The 13,218-nt window shown below is 47.0% G+C and overlaps 1 protein-coding gene across 4 annotated transcripts in view; it reads right to left on the reverse strand.

Annotated features, from left to right (window-relative positions):
• LOC138755862 (uncharacterized) overlaps window positions 1-13,218 on the reverse strand; it is a 35,762-nt gene that overhangs the window by 4,294 nt on the left and 18,250 nt on the right. For all 4 annotated transcript variants that reach the window (XM_069922603.1, XM_069922600.1, XM_069922601.1 and 1 more), the window contains one exon: window positions 2,197-3,339. In XM_069922603.1, the coding sequence (XP_069778704.1) occupies window positions 2,197-3,339 (1,143 nt within the window). The remainder of the gene's footprint in view (window positions 1-2,196; window positions 3,340-13,218) is intronic.

A 13,218-nucleotide genomic window follows, 5' to 3' on the forward strand; every position in this document is an offset into this window, starting at 1 on the left:
AGCTTCAGCAACGTTGTACTTGTGTCCGGATAGAATCAGACCTTCCCCCTTCTTATTCCAACAGACCCCCCCCCCCCCTTGCTTTTGCCCCCACTGCCAATGCCCTCAAAATCCTCTCTCTATCCTGATAGCACTGGAGTCTCACCAGGATAGAGCGTGGCTGTAGGTTTGGTCCAGGGCACGGGGTGAGAGACCAGTGGCCCCATTCTATTTGCAAATTATCTCCTACTTTATCCCTCCCCAGTATCCCCGCTTACCCCCCACAATCTTAAATGTATTCTTCCTAATAATATTCTCTACCATATCTATTCTCTCCTACATCTTTATCCCTTTCCCATGCAAGCTTTTCATTCACCCCTCTAACCTTTTCAATTCTTTTCTCCGTTTGTTACCCTTTCTGTTAGACTGTCTAACCTTTCCTTAATTCCTCCTTTCCCTGCCATAAATGTCTTCAAAGTCTTTTTAATTTGCCTAATAGCCTCTAATACCTCAAACCCCCTTCCTCTATTATCAATTTTCCATCAACCTGCACTGTCTTTCTTTCATCTCTTCGACCTTTTTCTTCCTCATCTTCCTCCTCTTCCAGCTCGCTCTCCGACTCCAGGCCACCCCGCCACACATCTTTCCCGCTACTCTCCCTCTGGCCGTGTTGCCCTCGGAGTCTATCAGGTCCAATGCACCGGACCTGACCCCCTCTCACCTGCCGGTTGGAGTGCTCTTACCAGATAAGGGTTCATTTTTCCCGACTCCTCTCTTCCAAGATTGTGGACTAATTCTCTCCGCTGCCGCTGACATCCGACTCCCCGGGTCTTGCACCTCCCAGTTTCCCTCCACCACTGTCGTCGCTACCTGGTTTCGCCGCCATTGCGCCTCCACTTCTCTTGCCGCCACCAGCATCGACAGCTCCTCCCTTTCCCTCTTGGCCCGGGTCTCCCTACCTCAAGCCTCTGAGCTCCCGGTCCTCGCTGCCAACACAGCTACCGTTACGCCCATATCCACAGCCATCTTCTTCATTCCGGCCCAACCTCCTCCTTCTTGCGCCCAACAGCGCTCCCGACTCCACGGCTGGCGAGCTAGCCAAGCACCTTCCTGGTCTAGCCTCCCACAGGCTGTCCTTGCTCCTCCCAATGAGATCCCTGTTCAGGTTCCAGCATTGAGGCCCCCCTTCAGCTTCACCCTCTCTGCCACGAGGTAAGTTTTTGTCACCGTCTCCTCTTGCTATCTTTGCTTTTCTGCCCATTCTTTTATCTCTTTACAATTCCATAAACTGAACTGTCGTTCTTTAGTGTGTTCCTACGGGGGAACCTCTTAAAAATTTTTGTAGGGGGATCTCTCCAGCGTCACTACGCCTCTACTGCCACCATTTTGTCCTCTCTGAGCCTCATGACTTTCTGAACGAATGTCTAACAGGCAACCTTGTCAAGTGGCTTACTAAAATCCAAATACACCATATCTACCGCCCTACCATAAAACATTACAGCAAAGAAACAGGCTCTTTCCGCCCTTCTACACTGTGCTACATCTTTATTTTGCCCGGTCTCACTGATCTGCACCCAGTCCATGTCCCTCCATACTCCTCCCATCCAAATTCTTCTTGAATGTTAAAACTGAGCCCACATTCACCACTTCAGCTGGCAGCTCGTTCCACACTCCCACCACTCTCTGTGTGAAGAAGTTCCTCCTCATGTTCCCTCTAAACATTTCCCCTTTCACTCTTAATTCATGTCCTTTGGTTTGTACCCCACCTACCCTCAGTGGAAAAAGCCAACCTACATTTACTCTGTCCATTCCCCTCCTAATTTCAAATCTCCTCAATTATAAAATACACTCAACAATTTTATTTGTTACCTCCTCAAAAAACTCAGTAAGACTCATGAGCCACAACTTTCCCTTCACAAGCCATGCAGACTGTCCTCGAATAGACTGGACTTCTCCAAATCCTCATAGATCCCTATCCTTAAGAATCCTCTCCAATACTTTGCACACCCCTGACACAAGATAAACAAACTCGAACTTAATAATTGTAGCCAAAGTTCTACATTGTATTGCAATGGTCTATCTCTATTTTCACACTTCTGTTTTAACTTTTCATTTTGTTTTGTTTAATGTGCAACAATATACAAAATCTGAAGTGGTTGATCATTAATCATTAATTTCAGGCTCTGTAAGATGTATCGTGTATGTCTAAAAGCTTACCTGTTTCTTTTGCATATTCCATTGTATTTGATGGTGTCTCATCCACATTCTGACATGGATCAGTGTGCTGCAAATTTTCAAGCAAGTTTCCCAGTATTTTCCTCTTTACCTTTCTTCGTTCAAGCACCGCAAAACATTCATGAGAACCATGTTTCTCAAAGTGCTCTTTATGGTCACCAGGGGCAGCACTGTCAATTTGTGGCAATGAGTTCTTCTTTCCAAATTCCCAGTTGGTTGATGCTACCTCGACAGGATAAGAATCTGTTTCAAGAGGAATTAAATATTGTTGGTAATTATCCAGCACTGAAAAGTCGGTGGGCGGGAGGGGAAATCGCTCAGCACAGGTTGAAATGGCCTTGGAATGAATCAAGTGGATGGGTTCCTGGATCGTTCCCACATCTGATGAAAGAGCATGATGAATTGAACAAGTAGATTCTGATTTACGAGCAGTCTTTTGGCTCTTGTGTGCAGGTCCATGCCTGTTCGAACTTTTAAACAGCTGGGCTTCTTGTACTCGGGTCAAAATTGGAAAGCTGTCAAGTTCAACAGAAGCAAGCTTGCAGATAGGAGAGGGGGCTTTTTCTGTCATCTGGAGCACGGCCACTTCAAGGTCAGCTGACTTACACTCGATATTTCCTAATTTGTCTTCTTGCTCGACTGAAGAGGGATCTGGACAAGTGGAAGCAAGTTCATCCTTGTTTACAGAACTCGTGTCTTCTTTGGCTTGGCTTCGCGGACGAAGATTTATGGAGGGGGTAAAAGTCCACGTCAGCTGCAGGCTCGTTTGTGGCTGACAAGTCCGATGTGGGACAGGCAGACACGGTTGCAGCGGCTGCAGGGGAAAATTGGTGGGTTGGGGTTGGGTGTTGGGTTTTTCAAGATACACAAAACCCATTTTATCCTTGGCTGCCTTTTGGGGCACAGGGTTTGAATTATTATTGCTTGGGTCTACAACGGATTCTTTCATTATTAAATCCTCTTGAAAGACAGGCTTATCTTTTAAAGGGAGACTCATAATAGGGAAGGAAACTTTCTGGTCAATGGGTACAGATGTGTTGCACAGCTGAGTAAAACTGTGGTCATTTTGGTCACCAGATTCTTCCACTTCAGATGCTGTTATCTTCTCTACACCTTCAGTTATCACTAGTTGTTGAAGAAAAAAGTGATCTCACATAATTTTGGTTCAAACCAAAAATGAATAATTAAAAACTAAATGTTAAGATCTAATTACATAGAACATTACAGCGCAGTACAGGCCCTTTCGTCCTCGATGTAGTGCCGACCTATATATTCCTACTAAAAAGGACTAAACCATTCCTACCTCTATTTTTCTTTCATCCATGTGGGACCTCATGATTTGTAGAACTTTCCACATAGTACAGGCCCTTCAGCCCATGATGTTATGCTAACCTATACAAACCTACTCAACAAACTAAACCTTCCCCTCACTTTTTCTACCATCCAGGTACCTGTCCTTTAAATGCCCTAACTCTTGGTGTAAAAAAACCTACCCTTGATGTCTCCCCTAAACTTCCCTCCCTTCACTTTGTGCACATGTCCTCTGGTGTTTGCTGTTCCTGCCCCCAGAAACAGGCATTGGCTGTCCACTCTATCTATCCCTCTCAGAAGCTTGTAGTCCTCTCATCCTTCTATGCTCCAAAATGAAAAGTCCCAGCTCTGCTTGCCTCATCAGACTTGTTTCCCAATCCAAGCAACATCCGGGTAAATCTCCTCTGCACCCTCTCCATAGCTTCCACATTTGCAAATTTGCATTTGAGAGAAACATTAGGGATATTTTTTTTTAATGCAGAGAATTGTGGGGGTTTGGAATGCATTGCCGGGGATGGTAGTGGAGACTGAAACATTAGGGGCATTTAAGACACTCTTAGTCAGACACATGGATGGAAGAAAAGTGGACGGCTACGGGGTAGAGAGGGTTTAATGTTTTTTTAAGGAATATATGGGTCGGCACAACATCAAGGGTGGAAAGGCCTGTACTGTACTTCCTAAAAATGAGGTACTGAACACAACACTCTGTGTGGTCTTGCCAGAGATTTGTAGAGTGCAACATGACCTCTTGACTCTTGAATTCAACCCCCCTATTAATAAATCCCAGCATCCCATAGGCCTTCTTAATTATCCTATCAACCTGTGTGGCAACCTTGAGAGATACATGGATTTGGACCCTGAGGTCCCTCTGTTCGTCCACACTGTTAAGTATCTGACCATTATTATCTGAGATGCAATATCATGGGTTAAATTTAAAATCATAATTCGGAAGTAATGAAAACATAACAAAGAGGGCCAGGCCATCTTTTCCTTCTCACTGATCATCACTGCTAATCTGGCCGATGACTCAGCTCCACCTGCCCTTTAATTCCCCTTCAATTCAAATATCAATGTGAGTTCAACCAGGGAGTTTTTAACTGCTTCCTTGGGCAGAGAATTTCACGGATTCACGACACTCTGGGGGGGCAGCAGTATTTCCTCATTTTAGATGTTCAGCATGCTAACAGGCCCTTTTGTTCACAAGCCTGTGCCCCACACCAGTTAACCTATAGCCTCCTGTACATTTTCGAAGGGTGGGAGAAAACCAGAACAACCGGAGGAAACTCAAGTGGACAAGGGGAGAATGTACGAACTCCTTACAGACAGTGCTGGTTGAAAATCTGGGTCGCTGGCGCTGTAACAGTGTTGAGCTAACCATGCCAGTCAATATCCATTCTCAATCTACATCACTCCAAATGTTGAGGCTACATCTATGGTGATACACCACTAGCCAACTGCAGGGGGCAACCTGTGTACCTGCAGGAAGAGCACTGGAGGACAAGGCAACACCTGGCCGGCTGTCAATCAGCCGACCTGAATGGACCAAGCCCCACTTGGTCAGCTGCCAATCACCCTCCGGGATATAAGCTACATCCAGCCCCTCGAGGTCAGTCTCAGAGCCAGCACAGCTACTCTCACAGCCAGCTCTGTGGAAGTTTGTGTGGAATAAAGCCTGTTGAACAGACTTTATGTTTTGTGTCTACTTTTCTGCTCGGTAGCGCATCACAACATTCCCTCGTATTACCTTCAATTATGGAAACAACATTCATGCTACTGTCTTATACATTGCTTTCATCGTTTTAAACATCTCTATAAAATTCCCTCTCATCCTTCCAAACTCCAATGAGCATTTGTTCCAGGCAATTTAATCTCTCCTCCATAAAATAACTACTTCATCTCTGGAACCAACCCCGTAAACCTCCTCTGCACCTCCTCCAAAATCAGGATACCAGACCATGCAGAACTCCATTTGTGGCTGGACCAGTACCCTGTGCAATCCCTCCAGCAATGACGGACAACATCCCATTGGCCTTGATACCTGCTGCACCTGCAAACCAACTCTTTGCAATTCATGCACATTCAAGGTCTCCGTACAGCAGCATTCTGTAATTTTTCACCATTTAAACAAGTCTTCACAAAGTGGTTTGTACTCCATCTTCCACAACCTTACCCACACACTTAACCTATCTCTATCAACTTTCTGTGTCCTATAGACCAGCCATTCTCTTGTCCCACTGAACTGGTATCATCTGTTTTGTCTCCCCCCCCCCTCCCCTCCCCTCCCCTCCCCCGCCCCCCCCCCCCCCCACCACCGGTCCAGTCCTTTCACGATACCTCCATCAGTTCAACTACTTCCAGTTTCCTGGTCTTATTTCATTTCCACTCTGAACATAAAATCACTATCCATTCTCCATACCGAAGGGCTCAAAGCCATTCATTTATTTCTCAACAACAGATCAAACCAGTCCCCTTCAACCAAGACTCTCCTCTGCCCGGCAGAACTTGTTCTTGCCCTCAATAACTTCTTTGGCTCACCCACTTTCTCCAAGTCGTGAGGATAGCCGTGGGTACCCCCCTGGGTCCTAGCTATGCCTGCCTTTATGGTGGCTTTGTGGAGCAATCCATGCTACAAGCTGACACAGGCAAAGCTTGTCAACTCTTTCTCCACTACATCGACGACTACATTGGTGCTCCTTCATATATCCATGATGAGCTCAGCAACTTTATACATTTTGTCGCTAACTTTCACCCTTTCCCCAAATTCCCTTGGTCCATTCTAGCAATGCTCTCCCTTTTCTCGATCTCTCTGTATCTATCTCAGGAGACAAACTCTCTTCAGGAATTTTTTACAAACTTATCAACACCCAGAGTTATCTCAACTACACCCCTTTACACCCTGTCATCTGTAAAGATTTTTTTCCTTTCTCTCAATTCCTGCCCCTCTGTTGCATCTGCTTGCAGGATGGGGTCTTCCAAAGCAGATCATCCAAGATGGCTTCCTCCTTCAAATGACATGGCTTCCCCACTACCGCCATCAATTCAGCCCTTACCTACATCTCTATTTTCTGCACAGTTGCCCTTAAGGTGGGATGTGGGTGAGAAGGGAAGGTTGAGAACCACTGCTCCAGATCCAATTATTTCTGAAATGTTCTGCTTGAGAAAAATTGTCATTGGTCCATTTCCTTTGGAGTTTTGAAACTGTGCACTTCACGATAGCTTTCCAACTTTTTCTTTCCGCTCACATTCCACGATAAGCAATCCCTTACTAATCACAGAGCACCAATGGTACAAGGATTGCTTCAGGTGGTATGTGAGCGGAAAGAAAAAGTTAGAAAACCACTGCTCTGGATGCTGCGGGACCTGCTGATTTCCTCCAGCATTTTTGTGCATTCCACTCAATTTTCCCCACCCTCTGCCAATACACATGACCCCATCTCTGTGCATCATTACCTGATGGAGAAATCCTTTGTTCAGCATTTTATCAAAGTGCCTTCTGGAAATCAAAGCAATCCACATCACCTGCTCCCTTCTATCCACTACACTTGTTATACCTCTACACTCATTATATCCCCAAGGATCTCCAGTAAATGTGTTAATCATGACCTGCCCTTCCTGAATCCACGCCGGGTCTGCCTGATGAAACAGTTTCTGTCCCGATTCCTTGCTAATTCTTCCATCATGATAGCTTCAAGCACTTTCCCGAGTTATGGACGATATATTACCAGACTATTGTCTACTTTTTTAAACAATGGAGGTACATTGGATCTCTTCCAGTCCAATTGATTCATGGAAATTAGTTTGAGTCCCACCATGCCATTAAGGAATTCAAATTCACTTGAATAAACAAACAATCTTAGTCTCAATGAAGAAACCATAAAGTCACTGGCATTGTTAAACCCCATCTAGTTCAGTTCTGTTCCCAGGGGAGGAAATCTGACATCCTCCCTCAGTCTGACTTCTGAGTAATTCAAGGCCCATCAATGTGGTTAACTATTAAACTGTTTCCTCAATTCAGAGACAGTTTCGGATGTACAGTGCAAGGCCAACAATGAGCACATCCTGTGAAAGAAAAAGTGGGAAAACTAAAACATCAGAATGAGAATTTATTGTCTCACAACATACGTTGTTTTTCGGCAGCATCTCAGGCACAAAATTGCTATAAACCCCCATATAAATATTAGTGTAAAAAGGGAACAAAGTGAGGGCACGTCTGTGGTTCATTGTCCATTCAGGAATCTGATGGTGCAGGGGAAGAAGCCGTCCTTGTGGCACTGAGTGCTCGTCTTCAGGCTCCTGTACCTCCTTCCAGAAGTTAGCAATGAGAAGAGGGCATGGCCTGGGTGGTGAAGGTCCTTGAGGATAGAGGCTGTTTTCTTGAGACAATGCCTGTTGTAGACATCCTCGATGGAGTGAAGTCTGATGCCAAGTTCACAACCCTTTGTACCATTTTTCTGTCCTGTGCGTTTGCACCCCCAGACCAGTCAGAATGCTCTCCAAAGTGCACCTGTCGAGGTTTTAGAGAGTCTTTGGTGATGAACCAAATCTCCTCAAACACCTCACAAAGTCTAGCCGCTGGTGAGCCGCCTTCATGATTGGATGAAAACTCAAGGACAGACCTTCAGAGAGAGTGACAGCCAGGAATATGAAGTCCTTTCTCCTTTCCACTGCTGACCCCTCTATGAGGGCTGCTTCACGTTCTCCTGGTTTCCCTTTCCTGAATCAGTTCCTTAGCTTTCATCATGTTGAATGTGGCGCCACTCAACCAGCTGATCTATCTCACTTCTGTACCCTTCCTCATTGCTGTCTGTGATTCTAATGGTGAGCATGGAACTGTAACTCGCCACACAGTCAGTGCTGTAGAGCAAGTAGAGCAGAAGGCCTTGAGGTGTGCCTGTGTATTGCCAGTGAGGAAACATAGACACAGGGTGACATGGTACTGGGTTACCACCACGCTGCTACAGTGGAAGAAATCACGATGAGGGTTCAAATCCTGCACTGTCTGTAAGGAGTTTGTACGTTCTCCCCATGTATGCGTGGATTTTCCCCGGAGGCTTCGGTTTCCTCCCACCGTTCAAAATGTACGGGGGCTGTAGGTTAATTGGGCAGCACTGGCTCGTGGGCTGCCTGTCTGAATTTAAATTTTTTAAATTTGGAATATTTAGAACAATATCGACAGGTTGTGTGCTGTGGGACGGCGACTTGTGTTTTTGCAACATCAGGAATTCATTAATGGGAGAATTTATTTTTCTTGAGTACTTAACAGGTGAAACCTACATTAAAACATTATTGATAAATAACATGCAGACTACCAAGAAGACTCATTTCTGTATACTCCTATTGGACCCCAGTTGCAATACAAAAATTAGACTTTCTGCTGCGAAACATTACTTTAGCTGTTCAAGGTGCTGGCAGAGTTCACAACTCCCTGTAGTCTTTTCCTAACTTGTGAGTTGGCACCTCCATAAATATTTTTTTAATGTAAAGCATGGACTCCACAAAACCATATAACCATTTACAGCACAGAATCAGCCAAACATCTTCTCCCACCTAGTCCCACTGAACCGCATTTGGCCCATAAACCTCCACACCTCACCCACCCATATACCTATCTATCCTTCGCTTCTACCACCACTGCCGGAAGTTCATTCCATAGCCCCACCACCCTCTGTGTGAAGAAATTTCCCCTTATATTTCCCTTAAACTTTTCTCCTTTTACTCTCAATCCATGCCCTCTTGTTTGAATCTCTCCCACTCTCAGTGGGAAAAGCCTGTCCACATTGACTCTATCTGTCCCCCTTATCATTTTGAATACCTCTATCAAATCACCTGTCAACCTTCTAAGCTCCAGGGAATAAAGTCCCAGCCTATTCAACCTTTCCCTGTAACTCAAACCTTGAAACCCCGGCAACATTCTTGCAAACCTCCTCTGCACTCTCTCTATGCTGTTTATTATACTGTTTATATCCTTCCTGTAATTCGGCGACCAAAACTGCACACAATATTCCAAATATGCACACAATGCCTTTTACAATTTCAACATTACATCCCAACTCCTGTGTTCTAAATTCTGATTTATGAAAGCCAAGTTACTAAATGCCTTCTTCACCATCCTCTCCACATGTGATTCAACTTTCAGAGAATTATGTACCATGATTCCTAAATCCCTTTGTTCCACTGCACTCCTCAAATGTCCACCATCTAACGTGTATGACGTATTTTGATTATTCCTACCAAAATGTAGCACCTCACATTTATCAGTATTAAACTCCATCTGCCATCTTTCAGCCCACTCTTCTAATGGTCCTATATCACCCTGTAAGTTTTGAAAATCTTTCTCCCTGTCCACACCACCAATCTTTGTATCGCCTGCAAATTTACTAATCCAATTTGCCTCCCTATCATCTAGATTGTTAATATATTTGACAAGGAGCAGTGAACCCAGGACCGATCCCTGAGGCACTCCACTCATCACCGGCCTTCAACTCGACAAACAATTTTCCACCACTACTCTCTGGCATCTCCCCTCCAAACATTGCTGAATCCATTTCACTACTTTATCATTAATACCCAATGCTTCCACCTTCCTTACTAACCTCTTATGGGGAACCATATCAAAAGCCTTTCTAAAGTCCAAATGGATAACATTCACTGCCTTCCCCTTATCAACCTTTTTAATAACCTCCTCGACTGTTTGTATGTCCGTACTGTGTGAGCTGGCCCACCCCCTAAACCTGTGACTCCTCCCCCCTAAACCTGTGACTCCTCCCCCCCAAAATCCCCAAAAAGGCTGTTACGCCCAAACTCCTCCCTCAGTACCTGCCTTGGAACTGGGCCAGCAACATGTCAGATGTGCTGATACCTTAAGGCAGGGGGGTCAAACTCAAATTCACGGAGGGCCAAAATTAAAAACTTGGACTAAGTCGAGGGCCGAACTAAATATTTATTGAAAATTTTCAACAACATCTGCATGTTTTCTCTTCTTTCAACATATGTAATGTTAAACTTTAGGATATAACTTTAGAAGGATGTTACAGGTCAGGAGTAGGTAGCTCAAGTTCACCCTTTGCTTGACCTGAGGGAAACCTATTTGGTCCCTGTGGAGATGTCGTCAGCATTCACAGGCTGTGTCCATTTTGGCCTGCATCAGGACTCAGCATTTCCTGCTCACTCCTCAGGCTCTAGGCCTCTGTTCACCCTCGACCCACCATCCCTCTACCTGACCAGTCCTTTACCCATCCTCTACTCACCCCTCACTCCACTCGCTCTGCCTCTACCCACCCCATCCTATACACGCCCCTCTACTGCCTCTCCCCTCAACCTGTTCCTCCCTCTACCCGTCTCTCACCCTCTAATCACCCCTCCCCTACTCGCCCTGCCCCTCCCCTTTTACCTCTTCCCTACCCACCCCTCCTTCTACTCATCCCTCCCTCTAACTGCCCCTCGCACCACCATAACTTCCCCTGCCCATTACTCCTCACCTACACCCTCTGCCCACCCCTGCTTACCCACCCACTCAGGCCCAGCGCGCTGCCGATCAGTCTTTGCGGACAGCCACCATCTCTCTCTTCACGTGCAGGGCCGAACCAGCCGTCCCTGGGGTCCGCGCGGGTGCAAGCGCTGAAGGCCGTGGCGACTGGGAGAAGTGCGCTCGCGCTGTGGAAGGGCCATCCGGTGCCAGTCGCGCGGGGCTCGCGCTGCCCGGGGGCCGTGCGCAGCCTGCCATGCCCGTCACGCCGACAGGAAATCACAGGCGCTCGCCAATCCGCCAGACCACTCGACAGGTGGGAGAAGTGACTGGTTGTGCGGGGAGCCTTCCAACCGGCTTGCCGGCTGATGACATCGACAGACTTCTCGTGTTACAATTTCTCGTGTTACAATGGGGAAGGATGTGCAATGAAGGGGGAGGATGGTGGGGGTGACATTACCAAAAACAGCATCGGATCTCGCTGCAGGGCGGGCCACCTCTAATACATTTTTGAAATGATCTTGCGGGCCAAATATAATTATATCGCGGGCCAAATATGGCCCGCGGGCCAGAGTTTGACATGTGTGCCTTAAGGTGATTAAAGCCTACTAATCACAACTCTCTTTTTAAAGTGGTTAATCGATGCCTCCTCAATTTCATCACCTTTAGGCCATGGACAAGACAACACTGGTGAGTAAACTGGACACTGACCCTAAAGATCCAGAGGCCTCAGTCAAATTCAACCAATGGCTGCCTGGCCTCAATGCTGCCTGGCGCAACGATGACCAGTGTGAGGAAGACAAATGAGATCTACTCTTCGCTCAGGTCGGCCACTGAGTTTTTCAGATGATCAGGCCACAATGGAGCTCCTGCAGGAACAGTATCGGACCCCAACGAATGTTATCTACAAGCCCATGGATGAATACACGTGGGTCCTGTGGGAGCTGAGAGAGGTCTCTGCTGCTGCCCACAGAAAAACTGATGCGTGATGCGCATGTGTCCTGTGCCAGGACAGAGACTCCTGGAAAAGGGCGATCGAAGCCTGCAAGAAATAGTTGACCTGGCTAAAGCACTCAAGACAGCGCAGCTGACACGGAGGTCTTCTCCTTGGGGAATGTGGCTGCCACGTAGGGAGCTCAGGCGCTACCATCTTGGGACATGGGGTCCCAGGTCACCACTATCGAGCATCCGGTGCTACTTCTCCGACCATGCAAAACATAGCTGAAAGAGCTGCCCAGCCTGAATAAGGGACATTACGGGAAGGTGTGTCATCATTTTTACATGATAGAGGAATTAGGGGATATGGGGAGAAGGCAGGTAGGTGGAATTAGGTCATAAATTAGATCAGCCATGATCACATTGAATGGCGGAGCAGGCTCGATGGGCCATTTTTGGCCTACTCCTGTTCCTACTCCCTATGTTCCTATGTATGTAGTTCCCAACCCTCCTCCAGTAGCGCCAGGTGCGGCCGGCAGCTGCTGCCATCTTGGACCACGCCACTTCCAGCTTCACCTCCAGCGTCACTTCAGGTTGCGGGAAATGGCTCAGCAGGACCATGGGGGTGGAAAACCAAGATGGCACCACTTCTGACAGTGAGGAGCAGCACCGCATGTGCAGCATGGGGGCAGCCATTTTGGAGGGCACCCCCGAACCAGTACTACAACAGTCATTCAGACTGGGGCCAGATGTTGGCCTTGATTAACAGCCCCATCAACTGGCCAGGGCTATGATGGACATCGAGGTAAACGGTTGTGTAATGAACTGCCTATTTGATACAGGGAGCACAGAGAGCTTCATTCACCCGGGCACAGTGCCATGCTACTCCCTCACGGTAACCCCGGCACAATATAAAGTTTCCCTGGCATCCAAATCCCACTTGGCCGAGATCCACGGCAGCTGCACCATGATACTGACTGCATGGGGTACAGGAACTTTAAACTCCTTATCATACCACAGCTCTACACACCAGTCATACTGGGACTGGACTTCCAGTGCTAGCTCAAGAGCGTCGAAATGCAGTTTGATAGGCCCCACACACCACCCCGCCCCCTTCACAGTCTGCAACTGCAAATTCTTAAACTATCCGACCTCCCCCTCAACCCCCGAACACGACCTATGGTCTCTCAACCCTCCGGGTCCCTCCGCTGCCCCTGTTCGAGAACCTTACCCCCGACTGCAAGCCAGTCACCATCAAGAGCAGGTGATACAGCCCCGGGGACAGAGCCTTC

Source organism: Narcine bancroftii, chromosome 2 (genome assembly GCF_036971445.1).
Source record: "Narcine bancroftii isolate sNarBan1 chromosome 2, sNarBan1.hap1, whole genome shotgun sequence".
Classification (NCBI taxonomy): domain Eukaryota; kingdom Metazoa; phylum Chordata; class Chondrichthyes; order Torpediniformes; family Narcinidae; genus Narcine; species Narcine bancroftii.